At 33.7% G+C, this 24,537-nt stretch overlaps 1 protein-coding gene across 30 annotated transcripts in view; it reads left to right on the forward strand.

The window, feature by feature from the left end:
• Positions 1-24,537, forward strand: part of LOC115986734 (TMV resistance protein N-like) — a 108,075-nt gene that overhangs the window by 8,885 nt on the left and 74,653 nt on the right. For 8 of the 30 annotated variants that reach the window (XR_004090829.1, XR_004090833.1, XR_004090834.1 and 5 more), the window contains 8 exons: positions 181-1,282; positions 1,604-1,819; positions 1,920-3,639; positions 4,967-5,047; positions 5,148-5,265; positions 5,971-6,222; positions 6,541-6,597; positions 6,714-7,299. Coding sequence is in view for 3 of the 30 variants with exons in the window: in XM_031109997.1 (XP_030965857.1) it covers positions 181-1,282; positions 1,604-1,819; positions 1,920-3,617 (3,016 nt within the window). In the remaining 27 variants the exon portion in view is untranslated. Of the gene's footprint in view, positions 1-180; positions 1,283-1,603; positions 1,820-1,919; positions 3,640-4,951; positions 5,048-5,147; positions 5,571-5,970; positions 6,223-6,510; positions 6,598-6,638; positions 7,300-24,537 lie in introns of those variants that run through there. The other 22 variants (XR_004090839.1, XR_004090841.1, XR_004090842.1 and 19 more) reach the window with 19 other exon arrangements.

Below are 24,537 nucleotides of genomic sequence, written 5' to 3' on the forward strand. Positions count from 1 at the left end.
CTCATATATAGCATTGTTTTGAACCTTATGTAGACCTATATACATGTCTGTAGTTCTTTCAAGTTTTGTCTTGAGCGAATCAATTTTCAATTAGCATAATAGCAAATTGGATTTCTTACCTTTTACTAATGTGTTTATTGCGGTTTACACTAACTACATATTTTTGTTTCTTCATTGCAGGCCTGAGTCACAAATTATCCAGAACATTGTGGGAGAATTGTGGCATAAATTAAGTTATGCATTCTCAGAATGTACCAAAAACCTAGTAGGAATAATTTGTCAAGCGGAGAAATTGGAGTCATGTTTGGATTTAGGGTCAAACGATGTTCGCATGGTAGGGATTTGGGGGATGGGAGGAATAGGTAAAACAACTCTTGCTAGAGTTGTGTTTCGTATGGTTTCAAATAAGTTTGAAGATAAGTTTGAAGGTTGTTGTTTTCTTGCTAATGTTAGGGGAGTTTGTGAAAAAGTTGGTTTAGTTCGATTACAAAAACAACTCATTCTTCAAATTTTGAATGAAAATATGGGTGTAGAAGATGTTAATGAAGGAGTTTTTGTGATCAAGAACAGGTTACGTCATAAAAAAATTCTTCTTGTTCTTGATGATGTAGATCAATTAGACCAATTAAACAAGTTAGCAGGGGATCATAATTGGTTTGGTTTAGGTAGTAGAGTTATCATAACAACAAGAGATAAGCATTTGCTACAGACTCTTGGAGTAGATGAAATATATGAGGCTAATGGATTGACTCATGATGAATCTCTTCATCTTTTGAGTTTGAAAGCATTTAAAAAAGATCATCCACCCAAAGATTATCTAAAGTTGTCCAGGGATTTTGTATATTATGCTAATAACCTTCCTTTAGCTATTGAGATTTTGGGTTCTTTTTTGTTTGGTAGAAGTATCCATCAATGGAAAAGTACATTAAATAGGCTAAAACAGTTTCCTGAAAAAGATATTCTCCAAGTACTTAGAATAAGTTTTGAAGGACTACATGAAACAGAGAAGGAAATATTTCTAAATATTGCTTGTTTCTTTAATCATGAGGGGAAAAATGATGTAGTAGAAATACTAAATTATCTTGACCTTTTTCCAGATGTTGGATTAGGGGTTCTTTTTGATAAATCTCTTGTTAAATTTCGGGGTTCTACCTTGTGGATGCATGATTTGCTTCAAGAAATGGGCAAGAACATAGTTTATGAAGAGTGTACTAAAGAGCCTGGAAAACGTGGCAAATTGTGGCTGTTTAAGGAGATTAACGATGTACTGACAAAAAATACGGTAAGCAGTTATTTAGAAAACTAGATCATGTATCCTATTATATTATTCAAGGTGAAAACTTCAATACAATACTTTAGGTTCAATATATTAGTTTCCCAAATGAAATTCACTCGCTTGCGGATTGACCAATAAAATACAGTGTTATCATTTTCAAGGATGATTAAATTAAATTCAACTATGAGTTCGAATTTTATTGGGAAACCTAATGAACTGCATCTAAGGTATTGTATTTGTACCTAAGCTTTAAAAGAGTAAACTTAGAGTAGCTTTAGTAATCTTACATTTTGCAATTCACTAATTTGTTCTCTTCATGATTACTAGGGAACAAAAGCAATTCAAGGCATAGTCTTAAAGTTGCATAAACAAAAAGAGGTATATTGGAATCCTGAATCCTTTTCAAAGGTTCATGATCTTAAATTGCTCATAATTGATAATGTTCACCTTTTACACGAGCCCAAATATCTTCCTAATGCCTTGAGATTTCTTGATTGGAGTGAATACCCTTCAAAATATTTTCCACCAAGTTTCCAACAAAAGGTAATTTATGTACCTTTACAACTTTAATTTTAAGTTTTCATTAAACCGTATGATTTTGTAGAAGCTAATTTTTTTTATTTTCCTTTTTGTATTTTTACAGTCTTTTGATAGTTTGAAGTTCATCAAATTGAAGAAATCACTAAAATTAATTGAAACTCCTGACTTCAACGAAATCCCAAATCTTGAGAAATTGGATCTTGAGGGTTGTATAAATTTACGTTCCTTGCACCCATCAATTGGAGTTCATCAAAAACTCACTTTTCTTAACCTAGAAGGTTGCAAAAACCTCAGAAGTCTTCCAAGCAAGTTTGAAATTGAGTTTCTTGAGATCCTTATTCTTTCTGGTTGCTCAAATTTAAAAAGAATTCCGGAGTTTGGAGAAAATATGAAAAATGTATCAAAGCTTTACTTGGATGGCACTGCTATTACAAAATTACCAACATCAATTGAAAATTTGACTGGGCTTGTTTCATTGAATGTAAAAGATTGCAAAAATCTCATGTCTCTTCCTAACACCTTTTTTAATATGAAGTGGCTCGAAGATCTCAATCTTTCTAGATGCTCAAAAGTACAGGAAAACTTGGTGACTGAGAAAAGGGTAGAAGAGGTTGATGTGAGTGGAACTGCCACAGGACTTATGGCTTATTCCAATATTCTTTTTCAAACTCTTAAAACACTAGCTATGGGTGGATTTAAGCCGAGAAGTTCCAATCGCATGGGCTTGTTAACGGCTTCTTTATGGGGCTTGTGTTCTTTGACCTGTCTAAATCTAAGTTATTGCAATCTCAATGCAATCCCCAATGATATTTGTTGCTTATTCTCTTTAAAATATTTATATCTAAGCGGCAATAATTTTAATTGTCTTCCGGAAAACATTGCTCAACTATCTAGGCTGTATCGGTTGGAGGTGAACAATTGTACAAGTCTTCTATCATTGCCAAAGCTTCCATTAAATATTTGTTTTATTTTGGGAAAGGGTTGTACCTCACTAGAAACTCTACCAGATCTATTACCACCAAATTCTCCATTTGAGCGTTACGTCTACCTTACAAATTGCAGTAAATTGGCTGAGAATCAAGGCTTCATTGACAATGGATTGCTGTTTTTTGCAGCGATAATAAGTTCCCTTCGGTGCCCTCGCTCTAATACCCGTTACTACAGATATAACGGTGTTATCCCTGGAAGTGAAATTTCAAAGTGGTTTACACATCAAAGTATTGGGGATGAGGTTAGTATTCAAGAACCTAATTCTCTTTTGTGTAATGAGTGGATCGGGATTGCTGTTTGCGCATTATTTTGTTCTAATCCACATCACCAAATCCTAAAAGAAGGTTTACTTAGCTGTTGGTTGATAGTCAACGGAAAACAAATGAATCGCGCACCACTCACGACCGACTTTGTTCCTTTATCGGATCACACTTGGCTTCCTCAATTCTACGAGGAGGAAGAAATGAAGAAATCATTGTGCGAATGCGATGCAAATGGATTCAGTGAGATTGGAATTAAAATTAAAAATACTCGTGAATTTTTGAAGGTCCCATTAATGGTAAAGAAGTGCGGGTTGCGAATGATATACAAGAAAGATATTGAAGATCTTAGTTTCGACAATTCGACGGCGGCGGCAGTGGAAGGTTACAAAGCCAAGCGAACTCGTGATGACTATGATGGGGCTGGAAGCTCTAATTACGAACCTCACCCAAAAAGGATTGAAAGAGTCACAAAATTTATGGGTGAGGGTAACTCTAACTGTGAGGAATCAAGTGAGAACAAGGAATGTGCTGAAGAGCTAGGTGATTGAAGGTTAATCAACTTTTTTCTCTGTAAGTCACTGTCTTTCTTCTTTTTCATGTGTACAAATATTAATGGATTGCCCACCATATATTTGATTAGAGTTGTCAATGAGACTCCTAGCAATTTGACTAGAACAAACAAAGAAAACGTCTTACACCCCAGCATCACATGTGACGCTTGTTCAAAGGCATGGGTGAGATGTTAATAATATTTGAATCTCACTTAAAAGTGACATATCTTTTAGTAAATTAGATTATTTGTTCTTTTCTTTATTTGGATTCCACCTAATTTCTTTTTTTCCGACATTCAGGAATTTAATAAAATATATGTACTGTCGATTTTGAATGGAAAGGCTGGTATCAGCCTATCACTTGCATTGCCCCGGTGATCTGTAATATTAATAGTTTAAACTCATTTTATACATAACATTGCTTGTTAATTATGGAAATTTTTACCATATATGACTTTTGTGCTTTGGGCTCTTGATATTCTTGAAATTTTCCTGACTTATTTCAAATCATTACCAAGGCAAACCATCCATACTCAATTCACATGTTTGTCTTTTTAGTAATTAGACTCAAGCAAGCAAACAACTGTGTAGACAAGGTTGAAAATTGGAGAAGGTAGTCTGCTTAGATTTGTAAACCCTGCACTACTTGTTATCGTTGTTGGTGCATTATGTCTAAAATTTATGTTTTGTTACATTTTCATTGTTGTTCTGTCAGTTTAGCCTGATGAAATACATTTCATAGTGAATTGATAATACACCTTCATAGACATCCAAGTATATATATAGGGTTTTTATTTTATTGCATGTCCCCAAAGGCAAAGGGATGTAAAATGAAATTGCTTAGCTTCTATACATGTTGTGGCAAATAAAAGATACTTTCAGGTGGAATTCTGAATTAGTTTGAAAACTCTATAGCCAAAATGATTATGAGAGAATTTTACAAATTCTTGTTTGTGTTGCTGACAAACTCGTAAGGCCTCATTCCAAATCTAGGGCTTATTTGGTTGAAAAAGGATAATGGTTGTTGCATACTAGAAATTGTCGAAACCAAGCTGGAAGGCCCTTTATTAATCTTTACTGACACAACCATAAGTGAAGACCCTGAGCTTTGGAACCAATTATGTAGGTTACAATTACCTTCTAAAATGATTGTCATAATTTGGAGATTTTTTTTTTGAATTTTCTTCTTGTGATGGTAGAATTGAGAAGGCATCTGAGGACTTTGTCCTTTGAGTCAAAGATACTTAAAGAATTTTTTTATTTTTCTTTTTCTTTTTATCTAGAGAAATCTGGTTTGGTTTGATTTGTACATTAGAACTAATGTCATTCAGCCTTACTTGATTCAGGCATGGATGAAGAGCTGGACGAAGGGAGGGAGTTTTGGGGATCTTAAAGCACTTCTCATTGTCCTTTTTCTCTGTTTTATGGTATATTTGGACTTGTAGGAACAAGGAAAACCGTGAAGAAAGAGCCTTTCTCTGCCATTAATGTGGTCTTGTATTGTAAAAGTTTGATTTCAATGTGCAGGGTAACTTACAGTTCAAAAAACAAAGAAAAGCCTTGATAGTAGCAGGATAAGCAAGTGTAGACCTTTAGAGAGAAGGAAATGCAGGGGATCCAAGCTTCTTTTGAAAAAATAGAGAAGGTGCATGTCCATGGCTGGTTGTTTCAGCTGAGCTTTTTCTTCCTTTTTAATCTTTTTGGGGATATTCACAAATTAAACATGGCACTGCCTCTAGTAGATATTGCCATAGATTTTCAAGATTAAATTCCATTAACTGTATGTGCATGCATGCAAGCCATTACATATTATACATGAACAGAAGCTTAATGTAGATATTGAAGCTCCTTAGTCCTAACACCAAGAAAAGTGACTTTGTACCTTTTCATAGCAATGTAAAATGAATGCTATTTACATATAAATTGATAAGCAAATGAATCTATTATTGATCTAGAAGCTCCAGGAAAGCCTCCTTGACATACCATACATTCTCTAACTTCAAACTATTTGGATGGTCAAAATGACAGCCTCTTCTTAATAAAATGTGTATGTCTTTGTATTTAATAAATCAATTTCGAAAAAAAAAAATGAAGGAAAAGTCAGAAATGGGGATCATGAGAATGACACATATCAACTAAACGACAAAAATATATATTCCAGCTTTCAGGATGTTCCCTATTGGCTATTACATAGCATCTTCTAGTTTGTCCAGCTTTTTCTACATAGCATCTTCAAGCTTTGAGATTTCTCTTTGTTAGTATTATGAGAATTTACAAATAGGTGGCAGAGTTGGTCAATTGAGAGGCTGTGGTGGACATTCAACAGTTTACAAATGTTTCTGTTTGACAGGTGGATGGATTCCCTGCAGAGTCTAGATCCCTAGGAACCCTTGCCCCTAAATTCTTTGTGAACATTAGCTTGGATAACATGCAGCAAACTTTGAATCTTATACTTTTCTGCTTGTGCTGTTTTGGTTCCTTCGTTTCAAAATGTACGAAAAAAGAATGGCAAGACAAAGAACTTTGTGGTGTTTTGAATGCAGTAGAAATCATGTGCTGGAAAGCAAGTAAACATTGAAACTGGAAGCTTTTACTGCCAAAGGTATATAGATTTATTGTTCTATCCCATGTTCTTTTCTTACACTCAGAACTAGGCTTCTGGGTTGTCCTTATTTAAAAGTCCATAAGTACAAGCTCATTAGTACAGGCATGACACATTGACAGGTAGTTCAAACTGAATAAACTAGAATTCTAATACTTATATATTTCCTTCTTGTCCTTTCCATATAATATGGTTTGCTTTATGTTAAAGTATGCAAAGGGGTTTTGTTTGTTTGAAACTGTTAACAGGCTTTTTTTTGTTTTTTTTTTTGTTTGATTTGTCCATTAGAACTGATTTCTTTCAGCCTACTAAATTCAGGCATGGATCATGAGCTGGCTGATTAGTGGAAATTTGAAGAACTTAAAGTTCTTCTAGGTATCGTTTGTCTTTATTTTATGGTCTATTTGGTCTTGTAGGAACAAGGCAAGGGAGATCCTTTCCCTGCCACAAATGTGGTCATGCATAGTAAAAACTTGATTTCTATGTGCAAGGTAGCTAACAGTTAAGAACTAAAGGATTGCATCCACAGTAGTAAAATAAGCAAAGTCCAGACCTTTATAGAATCTTCCAACTGGCAACCAATCCTGTTTGAGGAGAGCTGCAAGGGTAGAAGAACGAAATGGAGGGGATTCATTCAGTTTTGATTGTAAACATAAAGATGGGTCCATTTCTGGTTGTTTGAGCTGGACTAGGGAGGCTGGAATAGAAATAACACAGAGGTGACAGATCGAGCTGATGAAGGACATTCAGATGTTTAGGAACCAGTTGACAGATGTTTCGGGTTCGGAGAGGAGTTCAGACGTCTTCTGACAGAGCCTCAATCTCCAGCAACCATTGCTCCTAACTTCTTTATGAACTTTAGCTTCGATAACACAGTTGTTGAATAGAATAGTACAATAGTTGTTGATGATTCTGCTTTCTTTAAACGACACTGTTTTTACTAATTAAATGCCATGACAGTAGAGTGACGCCCTTTCATTAATTTGATAGTTTTCGCTTGATAGCTGTTGGTCCTTTCCAGTTGTCAATGCCTCATTGGCTCCACGTTAATATGAAGAAACTAATAATGCTTTTTAAGTGTGATATTTGTTTTTCTCTTGTCAAATTGCATGAGCAATTTGGTTTGATTCTTAGCAACCCCAATCAAAGAGGGTGTGATTAGAATGAAGGTTGAATGTTCTGTCTGAAAATAAATCTCATAATGCAGTTATTGTGGCTGTGGCAGTGGATATTTTATGATTTATATGGTTTTTAGGAGCAAGTTTGATTTTGAAGGCTGTATGTTCAAGTTCAACCTAAATTCATTGTAGAATTTAGCTGAAAGTTAATGTTTAACTGCATGGAAGTATTAGAAGATGGCAGTCAAGAGAAATGATTCACAGTGTCATTGTGCTGATGGAGAATAAAAACTTGTTGCAAAAGCCCCTCAAAGATGATTGCATATATTGGAGACTGGAACCTGTTTTTGAAGATATATGGGTATTAAGGAGGAATTTTGGTAACGTACTTCAATACGTAAATATAGGGTACTGGAATGGATAGTTAAATTAGTTTCAAATGTTGTTTCAGTTTAAGCTAATGTCGTTGTCAGACTTTGTATAATGTTTATGTTATTGCCTTACTTCTCAATAACCCAACATGTCCGAGATTTTCTATCCACTTTCCTTCTAAGTTTTCAAGATAGCTTAGCCATATCAGATTATCAAAAAATTTGGTGCAAATTGGTTTACATGGAACACAACCATATCAATGCAGGTAGATGCCTGGTGAAAAGATACACATGGGCTCAAGAGTATGCTAGACTCTTCTTATCTTGAAAAGATGGACAAGAGCTATAGGCATGTATGGTTAGTAAAAGAGAATTCACTAAGTCCAATTGGTCTGGCAAGCAATCCCATATGTACAGGGAGTTGCTGGCGCTAGAAAACGTAAATTCTTGCCAAAATAGAAGGGATTCTATAGATTGCATAAGAAATATAAATTCTTAAACCATTAAAATGAAACTTCCATCTTGGAATTAGTCAAGATAAAAATTATAATAGATTGCTAAAGGTTTCAGCAACTTTTTTTTTTGGTGCTAATCAAGGCTTTATCAAGTTGTGGCTGGATGGGGTAGTTTTTTTGTTGGAGGGCTTTCATGGCCTTGGCAGTATTGGGTTGATTATAAGGGACTGCTCTTGGTTGGGCCGAGTGTGCCTTTGGGTCTCAAACATTTTGTTTCCTCCTAGTTTGAGGGAGTAGGGACCGAGGGAGTCAGCAATGACCCTGACTTTTCAAAGTATATTTTGCTAACATATATATATATATATATTTGACCTCCCTTTACATTTAATATATATATATATACACACACACAATCACCATTTTATTTTTTTTGGACACAAAGTGATGATGAACTAAAATATAATGGAAAAATTGACATTTTATGCTTACTAGATGTAATAAATTTTAATAGCAATATTTGACATGATTAAGGCACACAAAATATAACATTCAATTCAGGGGATAGTTATTTTAAAAAATAATTCAGATTCTACGAAAAAGAACAAAAGTGTACCTCTTCAAAGTGTCTTTGTCTAGATTTTATTTCTTCTTTTCTTGGTTATTAGAAATTGTAAGGTTGAATTTAATCAACCATGTGTTGGCTTTATTCCGTAACAACTTTGCTTGTAATACAGCACTTAGAAACCCTGTATTTAGGTGGGAATCATGTAAGGGTAGTGTGTGAGAGAGTGTGAAGAAATGTTCAAGATTGTGCAGTGAAGCAGGGACTCGCGGCTTGATCTCGCGGGAGGCTCGCGACTTGCAAGCCGCCAAAAGTTGCACACGCGCAGAGCATGCAGGGGAGCTGAACAGTCATGCCACCTGGAGCACTACAAGACAAAAATCCAGACTGGCCATTAAGTTAGCTCGCGGCTTGAACTCGCGACTCAGTCAAGTCGCGAGGTCAAGTCGCCAGCCAGCCCTATTTTTGGAAAACCTGACTCTTCACATTCCATTCTCACACCAGTATAAATACCCCTCATTCCCACAAAATATGTGTGGCTATTCAGAAAGAAAAACCCTAAGAGAGGTTTCTTCAAAACACCCACCCAATTAGAGAGAGCTACTCATTCTTAGAGAGAAACCTTTGTAGTCTCTTCTCATTCCCTCTCTCATTGTCATATCTATTGAGAGGAGATTTCTATCCAAACACTACCCACACCAATTTAGAGTGTTGAGTGTTTTTGGTGCTTTGGGAAGCATTGGAAGATGCCAAGGATGGCGGATGCTACGGTCTAGTAGCGGAATCCGGTAAGTTAGAAAAGAAAAAGGTTCGGCGCAACCTCGTTGGAGCAAGAAACTTGGAGAGCTTAGGTACATCGGGTAGATTAGGCTTGGAGGGTCTATTGCTGTTCATGTATCCCAACTACATTTTCTAGTGGATTATTGACTGCTTGGAGGGCGACGGAGAGGTTTTACGCCGAGGGTTTCGGTTTCCTCTTCGATAACACATCATGTGTTGTCCTTGTGTTTGCATCTCTCTTCCCTTTATCTTTGCCTTTTATTTTCTGCTGTGGATGTGATTTTAATTGGCTTAGATTGTTTACCAATTCTGTGCTTTGTATGACTCTTTGCATGATTTGGTTGGTGATGAATGTAACATGCCACGTGTTTGTGAAAATGCCTCTATGAGTGTTAATCCTCATAAGTGTGATGACATGTTATTTGAATCTATGGGTGTTGTTGACAAACTCTTGAAGAAAAATGCTAAGAAGTTTCAAAAGAATTTGAGTAAGTTATTTTGTGAAAAGGATGATTTGATTGCTAAGCTCAATGAATCCAACAAATTGATTGAGAAATATAAAAAACTTGCTGAAATTTCTCTTGAAAAACTGAAAGAGTTTGAATGTTTGAATATGGACTTGGATGCTAAACTTGTTTTGTCTAACAAACTTGTTGATGAGTTAAAATGTGAAAATGAATCTCTTAAGATGTATGCCAAGTGTTTGATTGCTGAACCTATTACTAAAAAGGATGATAATATTTGTTACAATCATGTTGTGGTACCTGATTTTGTGCCTAGTGTGTGTTCTACCTTAAAGGACAAATCGGTGTACATTCCTCCACATAAAAGAAATCAAAAGGTGGAGAGAAAGGCTGTTAAGTCAAAACCTTCGTTTAGGTCTCAACCTAAGGTTTTGAATGAATCTAAATTTGTTCCAACTTGCCACTACTGCGGTGTGATTGGTCATATAAGACCTCAATGTCATAAGTTGAAGAGGGAACAAAACCATGTTGCTAGATCCCTTCCCAAAAAGCCTAGTGGACCTAAACACATTGTTTGTCACCATTGTGGTGCCTTTGGTCATCTAAGACCTCAATGCTCTAAGTTTCATGCTTTTAAAAGAATTAAAAGAAAAGAAAAACTTGAGCTTTTTGGAAGTTGTGCTAAAAAGAGTAAACCAGTTTTGAGTGAAAATAACATGTTGTTAAAGAAAATGTTTAATGCTCTTAACTCCTTGACTATGTGCATCTCTGGTTTTCATTCTTCCAACCCTTGTCTCACTTCCCATGAGACACGCATTCCAAACAATCATTCCGTTTGGATGAGGAAGGGTTCCTTTGGTTGAGCTTTTGCTCTTTTGGTCCTTGATCTAATTCTTTCGATCTTTGTAGGACCCTTCATGCATTAAATGTCATATTTTCATGCATTTTGTGCATCTTACATTTATTTGTATGCATTGTTTCATTTTTTTATCTTACTTTTATGTTTCTGTTTTGTGTGAGTAAAAATCCAAAACCACATAAAAAGTGAAAAATTAAAAAAGTTTGATCATATTTGTTTGAGCACATATCACATGTGAGTTTGGCCTTGTACCTTTGTACAAATGGCTTTGTGCATTTACGAGCTTAGCTTGTTATTTTTGCACTTATATCTTTGTGGGAAAAATCTTGACATCTTTGTGTGATTGTTGTAAATCGATCTTCAAGCTTGTCATGAATAATTTGTCAATAGTCATGTTGGTTTTGATACATGCGTAGACTTGTGCTTATATCTCTTCCCACTCTTTTATTTTTATTGCTTAAAGAGCTCAATAAAATTAAATCTCAAAATGAAAAGAGATAATGAGCTGCAAAAGCCGTCGCACATACTAGTATTCGACTAGGAAAAAGGGAAAGCGACTTATATGAAATTGTATGATGCCCAAAAAGCCAAAGGCTTGTTCATAAAATTGAAATATCACAAATTTCAGGCATCGATCAAAAAATGAGTTATATTGATTCAAAATGATCAAATGTTAAGAATTGTAAAGAAGCCAAATGAAAAGCTTCATTGTATGTAATCATTTTCTTGTGGGAGGTCATATATGTTCATTTCTATAATTGAGATAGACCACTTGACTTAGTACTAGTTGTGTATGACTTGATTGAATTGATCATTGAAGCTTCATTCTAGACTAAAGACTATTCCACATTTGATACACACACACAACACACATGCCTAATGTTCAATGAATGTCTAATTCATTTGTTAGATTGTACTTGTCTAAATGTGATGTGTGTGTGCTCAATCATATATGGTTCAATCCAAAAAGATTTTTGATCATTTTATATGTTTTTGGAAGTGATTTTTATCATTTTTTTGTGTTTATGTTTAGTGCTTACTTTGTTTTTCAATGTTTAAACATGTTCTGTTTTGAAAAACAAGTGTCAGAATTTTTGGCTACTCATTTTGGCTACTTGCGCGAGCTGCCAGCAAGCTGCCAGTTTTGGCTACTCAGTTTGGCGACTTGCAAGCTGCGAGTTCATCCAGAGAGGTTTCGCGGCTCTCTCGCGACTTGGCTCGCGACTCGCCAGTCGCGAAGCGCCCAGAATCAGCTTTTTAATGAGCTTTTTCGTGGGAAACTTGTTTTAAACCTCTCCCATCCTCTCTAAAACCCCTCTTTCAATATTTTTACATCAAAACCCAACCAATTTGAATGATTTTTCATTCCCTTAACATCTCTAAAGTAATTATAAACTCTTTTCATTAATTTTGATTCTTAGATTATGTTTTGGAGAGTTTTGTGCTCTTGGTTGGGATTTTTATCATAGGGGTTGGGAAAACTTATTTTTTTGTCAATTTTCTTCATGGGATTGGTTGCTTTTGATGATTTGCATTGGATGTTGGCCCTTTGTGGTAGAAAGAACTTGTATTAAGGGTGGTTTTCATGATGTTCATGCATTGTTTCACATTATTGTTCATGGTATGCATGTTAGGTGTTTGATAAAATGTCTCTTAGGCATTTTCTCGTTTGGTTGGACTCCGATGAGTACCAAACTTTGGGGTTTCTCATGTTTCCTCATTAGGAACATGTTTGGTTTATTTGTTGTGTATTTTGCACACTTTGCCCCACATGTGCATTTTTCATGCATTGGTCATACATTGCACTTAGCCACCTCTTGCACACACCTTTGCTACCCTTGTCATGTTTTGGTCTTTACCTTCTTTCTTCATCCTAGCATGTCATGTTTACCTTATGCTTTGTAGCATGTTACTTTGTCTTAGGTTTGAGTTTCATTTTCTCATTCATCTTGCACCCCTCATGCATCATTATCATTGTTCATTCTTTCATCTCTTGCCCTCTTTTCTCCTTGACCTTTTGTCTATTCCTGACAAAAAGGGGGAGAGTATACTCTAGAGAGTATACCGGTGTGTTTTGTCTATACTCTAGAGAGTATACCGGTGTGTTTTGTCATTTCTATATGACTCTTGTTATGACTCTTGTGCACATCCTTAGGGGGAGAAATTCTATTTCTCGTGCAAATTTGTAGGGGGAGAGATTTTTCATAGTGGAGATGCATATACCAAGGGGGAGAAGACATTGTGTTAACTAGAAAACTTTGTTCTGTTTGTTTTCTTGTTGGCTTTATGGTACTTTGAGTTATGCTTTGTTGTTCTCATTGCATCATGTTTGTGTTTTGGACATGCATATATCCCTATGCTATTATGCTTCCTTGAATGCATGTTCGGATGATCATTTGCTCTGCTATGTGATCATTGTAGTCATTTCTATATGACTGTTTTGGTATTTGATCAAGTTTCTCATATGTTTCACAACATGTTTACTTGATCGTTTTTTACTTATTACATTATACTTGTCCTTGTATTACTTGCTTTACCTTGAGGGTCTAATGTGTTTTGTGCAAGTATTTCAGGTTACAAGTATATATGTTCTCAGTGCATCACAGCTTCTCATCATTTTGAAGGGGAGAAACTTTAAACACTTTTAGTTTATATTGTTTAAGTTTTTATTCAATATAATGTGCTTTGTACCCATGTTGCTTCTGTAAGCTTTAAGGGGTTATGTTTGTAGGCTTTATGGTTTGTACCATGCTTTATGCAGCCTCTATGATTTTGTTAAATCAGTACTTCTATCCAAATGTCATGCATTTTCTGGTTATGTACTGTCACTCTTGTGCCCTTGTAGGATTGTTCCTAGATGCATATACCTTGTGTATTATGCATTGGTTGAGTGTTGAGCATACAAGTATCTTGCCTTGGGCTTGTTAACTTGTATGTCCTTGTGTTCATTCCAAGTGTGAATGAGCACTGTGATCACTATCTTGTGGTGTTCACATGGTTGATCAAGCCATGGTTTGTTTCTTAACTCCATCTTTGCTTGATCACATATTGCCTGTTTCATATGCATTTTATGATTTTCTGCATACAATGATCATGGTGTATTGTTGTGTTTCAGGAGATTCATGTTCATATGATTCAAGAGCTGCACAGCTTCTAGATTTAGGTGTGAGTGAGTTTTGCCATTGTTCCCAAACTCACGTTTAAGTCTAGAGTCTGTTTTAGGGTGTTTTGTCACGGAATAGCCAAAGGGGGAGATTGTAAGGTTGAATTTAATCAACCATATGTTGGCTTTATTCCGTGACAACTTTGCTTGTAATACAGCACTTAGAAACCTTGTATTTAGGTGGGAATCATGTAAGGGTAGTGTGTGAGAGAGTGTGAAGAAATGCTCAAGATTGTGCAGTGAAGCAGGGACTCGCGGCTTGATCTCGCGGGAGGCTCGTGGCTTGCAAGCCGCCAAAAGTTACACACGCGCAGAGCATGCAGGGGAGCTGAACAGTCATGCCACCTGGAGCACTACAGGACAAAAATCCAGACTGACCATTAAGTTAGCTCGCGGCTTGAACTCGCGACTCAGTCAAGTCGCGAGGTCAAGTCGCCAGCCAGCCCTGTTTTTGGAAAACCTGACTCTTCACATTCCATTCTCACACCAGTATAAATACCCCTCATTCCCACAAAATATGTGTGGCTATTCAGAAAGAAAAACCCTAAGAGAGGTTTCTTCAAAACACCCACCCAATTAGAGAGAGCTACTCATTCTTAGAGAGAAACCTTTGTAGTCTCTTCTTATTCCCTCTCTCATTGTCATATCTATTGAGAGGAGATTTCTATCCAAACACTACCCACACCAATTTAGAGTGTTGAGTGTTTTTGGAGCTTTGGGAAGTATTGGAAGATGCCAAGGATGGCGGATGCTACGGTCTAGTAGCGGAATCCGGTAAGCTAGAAAAGAAAAAGGTTTGGCGCAACCTCGTTGGAGCAAGAAGCTTGGAGAGCTTAGGTACATCGGGTAGATTAGGCTTGGAGGGTCTATTGCTGTTCATGTATCCCAACTACATTTTCTAGTGGATTATTGACCGCTTGGAGGGCGGCGGAGAGGTTTTACGCCGAGGGTTTCGGTTTCCTCTTCGATAACACATCGTGTGTTGTCCTTGTGTTTGCATCTCTCTTCCCTTTATCTTTGTCTTTTATTTTCTGCTGTGGATGTGATTTTAATTGGCTTAGATTGTTTACCAATTCCGTATTAAGCTTTTGTTCATGTTCCACACATTAATTGTTTGATTTAAAGCTTGTATTGGTAATTTGTATATTGGGGGTCTAAACGTTCAAGGGTGTTTATACACATATTTGAGCTTTCAGAAATGAATTGAAGAGATGGAAAGATTTCTTAAAGAGCATAGATTACTTTTTAATTTTTTTTCCTTTTACCTTTTTTTTTTTCTTAGTGTCTTTGAACACAAGAGATGATAATATTTCTTGAAGCACATAGATTCCTTCTTCCTTCTTCTTTTTCTTCTTTTTTATTCTCATTTTTTATTTTTTATTTCTTAATTTTTTTTTGACAACAACAATAATGATCTTATTATAAAGTTATGAAAGAGAATCATTATGGTGAAAGTAATCCGCTTTCCTTTTCAATCTAATATTTATGTTTCAAAAAAGAAAAAAAAATGGAATTTAACAAATTTCATTCCAAAAAAAAGAAAAAAAAATGGAAAGATGAAAACAAAAGCAAAAAAAGGAGGGGGGGGGGGGAGCTTAGGTACCTTTCTTCTTGCCTTTGAAATATTACTCAACAAAGCCCCTGTAGTTTTGAAGCAAAAGTGATTAAAATACTAAAATATTCAAGTGGCCAATTAACTATAGCTAAGAATCTGATTTTTTGAATGAAATTAGTTAAATTAACTAATAAAATCTTTATTAAGATTTATGAATTATCTATATATATATATATATATATTTATATTAATAGGTAAAACTGGAGAAAATCCAATTAGATTTCAAATTAGAATTCAATTAGAGTCTAATTTTGCGCCATATGTCCCATTTAATTTAAGTTTTTTATTTTTTGTGCAAAGTGAGTTAATTCAATGTAAAAATTGGATTTCAATTGGAGTTTAATTTTGCGTCATATATTTATCTAATCTAAGTTTTTTTTTTTAAATTTTTGTGCCAAATGAATTAATTTAGTGTAAAAAATGAAGAATTGAATATAAATAAACTATAAAAAACATAATCATATATAAAGGGGAATTTAATTATGGAATAAAAATTTAAAATTCAATTAAAAAATATGATAAGCCAAGATTTTAATAGAGAATTTAAATATAAGATAAAATTTGAATTTAATTTAATATATATATATATTTAAACAATCACGTGTAATGTATGGTTTAAAAAAAAAAAAAAAAAAAAAAAGCTAATACCACATATAATTTGAACTTCTTCTAAAAAAGTGTATAATTTGAACTGTATAATAATTTTACCCGTGCATATGTACAAAGCTACACACAAGTTAATATTATATACTATATAATAAAAGTTGGGTTTAGAAGCCGTAGTTATGCCAAGTGGCTTTACCAAATTGTAAAAAAAAAAAAAAAAAAAAAAATTTAAAAAAAAAATTTTGTTCTTATTTTCTTCTCCTATAATTTCTAAGTTGATAAAAATATTAATTTAATTACAATCCAAACTCTTCATCTAATCATTTTTTTTTTATTTAAATTATATTATCACATGTAAAAAAAACAACATAATACACATAAAAATAAAATTAAAAAATCTGCAACGATCTTCATCTAATCCTCTATTTTTATTTAAATTATATTACTACGTGTGAAAAAAACAACATAGTACATGAATATAAATAAATAAATAAAGCAACGTATTCAACTACATACTCAATGTAATCAGTCTATTTGGCATTTTTTTTTATAGATAATTACTTCTAATTTTTTTTATTCAATCTATGACTTTTTTCTTTTTTTGGATAAACATACATCCTAAGTTAATTATTCTTCTCTTATAATTTATAGAATGATTAGAAATCTAATTTCCTCACAATTGAAAATTCTCTCTCTCTCTCTCTCTCTCTCTCTCTATATATATATATATATATTGTTTTACCGTGTATTCTTATATATTCTTAGGCAAAACTTCATCCTCTTCTTCTTTTCTCCCCATTATCAACAATTCTCATTCTCTTACAATTTTTATGTTGTTTAGAAATCTAACTCTCCTTTGTTTTTATTTTTTATTTCCTTATTACTTAGGCTATTTGATGTTTTTGAAATCCATAGTAGAAATCTTTATCAAACCTACAATCCAAACTATTCCAGGTATTTATTTCTCTACTTTGTTTACGTGTTTTTGTTTTTGTTTTTTTAAGTTTTGCTTATGAGTCATAAATGCAATTTTAAATCCATAAAATCCATTTTATAAACCTCTATAAATTTATACGCTTTATCTATTAATTATTAAAGAATTATCAAATTTTGTATTCTCTCCTACAACAAGGGTTTCATTTGTATTTGTGTTATGTTTATATGTGCGTTATTAGATTAAATTAATTTTCTTGAGTAGTATAATTTTAATTAATAAAAAGGAGAATAATTGAGCAATATCATGATGTTTTAAAGATTTAGATTTCAGCTTCACACCTCAACAAATTAGACTAACATTTACTCCACAAATTAGACTAACATTATATTTTTGTTCATATTAACTGTTCATTAAATATGGTTAGACATGATTTTTATCAATCATTAAATTTTCTATTATTATGATTTTTTAGATAAATATATTATTTTATTTATCTTCATCAATCGTGCTTAGAAACTTGAAAAGGTTCAAGTTTTACGAATTCACTTTTTTATTTCCCTTGAATTAAGAGAGTTTAAGTTTAGTATTGGTTTTACTTTTTAATGAAACTCTTATGAAGATAGTTTGCTAGAGATTAAACTCTATTAGCTAAAATTTTAACAATATAAAATTCTATCTCCACTAATGTGCAATTTCAACTAAATCTAGTAAGTTTACAACTTTTAAACTATTGCTACATTAATTTTTGGATAGATACAAATGCTTAATTGTTGATATCAACTTTTTTTCCTCTTCTTCACTATATGAATTTGATAGGCCAAGAATGTATTGACCCCTAGTGATGAATTAACCAATTAATTAGCCAAGTTGATTAATTAATTTCAATTAGCATGCAATAAGCGTGGTAGCACAAACAAATCACCAATTAAACTAAATGCAGCGAAAAATAAATTTGACATGGGTGATTTATTTACGAATGCGGAAAACCACCGAGGCAAAATCCCACCGAGTGAATTTAAGGTCACCACTCTTGAGAATCTACTATTATCACAACAAGCGGTTACAAGTAAAGGAATCCTAGTACCTTATACCAACCAACAATTGAACCTTTACCCCAATACCCGATTGGACTTATTTTGTAGTGACAATTACTCCTTTTATTGCACGGCTCCCAGTACGTGACTAACCAATTAATGTGCGGATCCCAATACGCGGCTTACTCCTTTGCATGAATCTCAGTACGTGACTAACACTAACTTCAGAAGGATGTTGGCTGCAAAGTTCTTCAATTCATCACACGATGAAGATCACGAATCTCCTTGGTTACGAAACCCTACGGCATACAAACACAGCAGCTTCTTGAAGAGAAAGATGAACTTAAGCATACGTTTCCGGTTCACAATATGCTTGTGAAAAAACTTTTCATCTAAGTGCATCATCTCTGACGGCCCTTAAAATAATCCTTATATATGTTTAGGGTTGTGAGAAAAGAACGCTCAAACATGTATACACGGATTGGAGTGAAATCAGATCTGAAAAACTGATTTTTTTAAATCTCAATAGATAGGGTATCTATTGAGCAGCTATCGAGCATTGGGCAAAGGCTGCCTTTTAAACCTCGATAGATGCTATCTGTCGAGCTAGCTGTCAAGATTTAAAATCCAGCACTTCTTCACTTAATTCTTGGACAGATTTGCATGGCTTTAACACTTGAACTTGAAACCTCGTTCCTTGAAGCATTAAACACATCTTAGATCTATCCAATTACAAGTAAAGTATGTTTTGTCAAAGAATTAGCCAATTCTAAATTGACATATGTTCCTAACATGATTCACATATGTCCTAACAGAATTATCTACAATTTTTATTTTGTCAATACACGTTTTTCTTTCATCAATTTTAATTAAGTGTTAATTTATCTACTTTTAAAACTTTCAATCCACGCACTTGAAAAAGTTTAAGTTTTACAAATTTCAGTTTTTATTTTTTTTATTTTTTATTTTTATTTTTATGAGTTAAGAGTTATAGTTTAGTATTTATTTTACTTTTTAATGACACTCTTATGAAGAGTTTGTTTGTCAATTTGGTTACAAAGCATGTGAAGATCTCATATATAATCATCTCAAGTAACTTTACTCCACACATAAGGTTAACACTTATTCTTTCTTTGTCTTCATTATGCATTAGGAAAGTCAAATGCCATGTTTTATCTCCTCAAAATGCCCATTCCTTTTCAATTTTTTCCTTTCAAAATTAAAGTGTTTTGGTAATAGGTTATACTACGAAATGCATAAAGATAGTTAATTGTCATTAATTATTAATATAGTGACAATAGATAGTTAAGTAGATCAAACTCTTTTACCAATAATTTATTATGAATAACAATCTATTTTCTAAACTATAAGAAATTAAAAATTTGACTTCATCTAAAATTCTATTAGCAAAAGTTTCAAGTATATAATTTAAAATAAATTTCATATTTATTTTGATTGTATATCATTATTTTATGTTTTAATATGTAAAATTTATATATTACACACCGTGCTCATAAAAAGTTACTCAAATGTATGTATTAATTATATGTCATAACATTATTATGTTTTATAATGTGACTAACTAATTATTAATATAGTTTTGAATCTTTTAATTTATTTACATATATTTTTTTTAAGTAAACCGTGCAACACACATGCCTTTAACTAGTAAAAGATAATAAAAGAAAGCCAATTAATTATATCATTCCTCCTATGTAACAAAGCATAATATAATCACAAATAAAATAATGTGATTTTTTATTGAATATTAAGACATAATTAGCATTGATCTATGTTCACTTTGCCACTATCTTATCACCTTTTAAAATATATATATATATATATATATATATATATATATTAAGAGGCCATTGGTGTACTAGTGAACCTTGGGAATAGACCAACTTTTTAAGAGGAAATGAAAGATATCTTGCACTAGAGGCCCATGATAATTAAAATTAACAAAAATTATGTTATCTTGCATCATATTCTAATATTAAAAAAATTGCTTAAAAATGCATAAACGAAATGTATAAAGAAATATAAACGGGATAAAGAAATATAAACGGGATAAAGAAATCTAATTAATAAATGAGAAAATATAATTTTAGTATGGCATGTTTAGGAAAGGTAATGTTAATATAAAAGTTTAGACATAGATAAAATAAGATTAAAAAAAAAGAGAAAACAGGTTAGATAAAAGAGAAAGAAAACATATAAATCTATGTTTTTGTGTGTGTGTGTGTGTGTGTGTGTTGGAGAAGGTATTTCTTCTTTTTGGCACAATGTCTAACAATCCTATTTCACATGGACTTAGCTTTACCAATTTTTGATTAAGGTAACTATAAAACTTCCCTAGGTGTGTTTTGAAGTCAAAACTTATAATCTTCTTGATGTAAGTATTGATAAAAATTTCTGTAAATTTGTTCTTTTGTATGTTTGTTTTTCTATTACTACTCTTAAACTCCTGGTTGTTTTGCTTTCTTAAATTTTTTTTATATAAACGTTAAATGTAGTAAAAAAAAGAGTAGGGGGGTTGGATAATTTAGTCCTATTTAGTTGTTCATTTGCACTTGAATTAATTTTATATGTTTGTGAGATATTATTGTTAAATGGGTTTGGTTTATGTTACCTATAATATATATATATATATATATATATTGGAAATTTTTTATTCTTTACTATTTATAAAAAAAGGGACAAGACTTAGGTACATACTTAAGTGTTGTTTCTTAGGTTGTTTTCTTAAAATTTTGTCATATGCATTTTTTCACTTAGGACGGAAGTGTATTTTTTTTAGTTAAGTAACCGCATTGATAAATTTTAAGATGAAAAACTTAAGAAATAACATCTAAGGTATTTTGTCCCAAAAAAATATTTCTTATGTTGTGTGAGCAAGGCTTGTGAGTTATGAGTATGTTTATATAAACAATATTTTCTATTATAAAAAAAAATAAAAAAAAATAAAAAAATTATCTTCTCATTTTTTTAACAAAGCAAATGAGTCATCACTTTCACTTTTCTCCCAACCAAAATCAACGAAAGAAAATTAAATTCCTTTAATTGAAGTGTAGGCTTCTGTTAGTAAGTTCAATTTATAAGAAGTTTCGTAATAATAGTTGAAGGGGATAAAAATATAGCCTGACGGGCATTATTAAATGGGCCTGACGGATCCAGGTCCGTGGGCCAATAGAGAGCAAGCCCAACTTATGCAAAGGCCCATTATGGATAGATACAGCAAAAACCCTAGATGGAAAATACTTGAGACACACGCTATGGAATCCTAAGGTAAATGGAATCCTAGTCGCACTAGGATTCCGAAAGATACATGCATAAATGAAGATCTTCTCTACAAGGAAAGGTCTTGTTCATCACGTTTGGGACTACTAGATTCCTATAAGGAAAAGACTTCTATACCAAGAAAGAGGTGCCAACCTTTTACTACTATAAAAGCCCCAATGCCCTTATAAATCAAAGTACGCATAATTAACCCTTCTCTAGTACTCTAGAGTTGAGAATAGTTCTAACTTGACTTTCGGAGGGTATTTGGCCGGCACCACACCGGTGCTCTTTGTTAGGTCACTTCTTTCTTCTTGCAGGTCGCTATTTCAAGCATACGAGGATCGTGTAGCTCACTGGTGATTTTTATGGCATCATCAATAGTAAAAGTCCACTTGTTGGGTAATTGTAAGTTCAGTTTCAGCTTTCCTTAAATAATTTCTTTCTCTATTTTCCTCTTCAACCGACTGTCCCTCTCTCTCTCTTCATCTCATTGACCTTGACAACGTCATCCATCCGCATCCTCACTCTTCTATTAATCAATACTCTTTGTGAATTATCTATTTCTGTGTGGGGTAAAAGATCAGTAGGCCCATGTCGATGACTACATTGGGCCAAAGGCCCGGCCCATGGGAAAAATCTCTCCTCGGCACAATGTAGCCGAGGATGGAGGAGGTAACTTGCCACCGCTAGTGACATTCCCTATCATCTCACGGAGCGGGAAAAGTACTAAAGCAGAAAAGGACAATGAAAGTGTTGAAAGGAAAGGCTACCATTATCACATTCAGTGCCTTGTGCCTGATACGGCCATACCTTTCTATCCTTACAACCACTCCCAACAACTGGAAGGAAGGGCTGATGGGACAAGTACCTACCCTAAGAGCCTCATTCAGGAGGAAGGAAATTACTATAAAAAGGGAGCAAAGTGACACAGAAAGGGCGGGGCGGGAACCCCCCAACACACCAGAGGCACTGAAAAGAAAAGGCTCCCCAGACCGTGGCAAGGACCGATCCTCTCTGATGAATCCGGTCCGCCTCAACCTGATCGGAAAGAGCACCATGATGACCGTTGTTCATATGCTAAAACCTAGTTCTTTGGCCCACTCTCTACAAATTCATTGTACCGGACTCACAGGTCTAAAGTCCCATTCATTTTGGGCTTGGCCTAAAAAATGTGACCCTACAGTTTTTTTTTTTTTTTAATATTAAATTTATATTTGGTTTGTGTTCAATTTGTGTTTGAATGATGGGAAAACAATGGAAAAGGGGAAGAAAAGTAATATTAATTTCTGGGTTTTTTGTGTTTTCCTGTTTTTATGTCTGAATTTTTCCTCTTGTAGCAGTAGCTTGTTTCTTGATTTCTGTGTGGAAATCATAATTTTTAGACAATAGATTTTTTATTTTTATTTTTAAGGACTTAATAAAATTCCAAACTTTCAGTTCTGTTTCTATATAAAAATTATAATTGATATAGAGGCATAGTTGTTAGTTTGAATTGGTACAATTGATGTCAAAAAGAGGCTTTCTTGAATGTTCTATTCCTAGAAGATGCCAGGATGAGAGAGTTAGCCCTGTTTCTCCAAAAGAATAAAAATTTTCTTGGGTCTTTTTTCTTTCCTTTTATTTATTTATTTTTTTATAAATAAATTTGATAACTTCTGGTCTTACTTTTGAGTGAAAAAAAAAAAAAAAAAATTTTGACTTGAACCATAACATCTAAACAACCAATTACATATGGAAGGGTATATCCTGTTAAAAATAATTTTCATTTGTTGTTTTGCCAGTTGATTGAAGAATAATCAGTCTGGGATAGTAAGGGAAAAAGTAAAGGTTGGAAGGCCAAGTTGTTTCAGGCAGCTTTTGAAGTAAGTTATCACTTTACTGACATATTTCCAATGGGTTCAATGAGTACTCATGAAGCCTCCTTGTTGTCATCATCATTCTAATGCTGTTTTTGTTCTTTGTGTCATTGTACCAAAAAAAAAAAAAATGTTTATTCATATGAATCATTGTCATTCTCTCAGAGCATTTATATTTTTAAATAATACAAATAATATATTTTAGGAATTGAGTTTGTCCCGCTGAACCCATGAGTTCCTAGCTTAAAAGTTCCTTGCTATTGATGCAACTCTCTGATACACAACTAAACCTTTTGGACTGCAATGTTTTGCACTCAGAATTCTCTAGAATACTGCCATTAGTAAATATAGTTGTTTGCTTATATGCATTAAATTTAACCCAATGCCTATGTATAATCATTATAGTTAAAAATAATTTTCATTCATTGTTTTGACAGTTGTTTAAAGAATAATCAGTCTGAGATAGTAAGGGATCAAGAAAAGGTTAGAAGGCCAAGTTGTTTCAAGCAGCTTTTGAGCATTACCACCACTGCTAAAAGCTAAAGATCATTGAGATTTCTTTGTTCTGTGCAATTACATCTTTTTTGTTTTGACAATTTCTATATTTGCTTTCCTTTTTTTTGTAAATCTTTTAGTGTTTCCTATTGTAATGTGCAGTGAACTGCAAATAATAGGATGGTTTAGTCGTATTCGAGGCGACTACCCTCCTAGAATAAAAAGGAAGAAAAGAGTGTTTGGGTTAAATTCTTCTTGCCTCATGTTATTCATCCTTAATGCTTAAATACACTAGAATGGAATTCAAGATAACTCCTAATAGAGTTCTATCACAAGATAGACCCTATCCTAACAATAACTTAATTGAATTCAATAACAATTTATCCTAACACACGATAACTACTACTTGAGGCAATCTCTATCACTTGGCCCATGTTAGCCACTATTCGGCTCAGCCCTTTCTTCTAACTCCACATGTCCACGGTTCATAACATTCCCACCCTCTGGAGAACGAATCTTGTCCTCAAGATTCAAATGGGGAAACAGCTGTGGTAATTCCGGAAGAGGTTCCCACGTGGCGTCATCAATTGTTGTTCCTGTCCAATGTACTAATGCTTCCTGAAGGACTTTCTTTCCTGCCTTGCTCCAACGGTAATCCAAAAGTGCAGCGGGTTCCAACAACAACTTGCCATCGTCTTGCACCTTAGGAAGCTCCTGT

Source organism: Quercus lobata, chromosome 4 (assembly GCF_001633185.2).
Source record: "Quercus lobata isolate SW786 chromosome 4, ValleyOak3.0 Primary Assembly, whole genome shotgun sequence".
NCBI classification, from domain to species: Eukaryota; Viridiplantae; Streptophyta; class Magnoliopsida; order Fagales; family Fagaceae; genus Quercus; species Quercus lobata.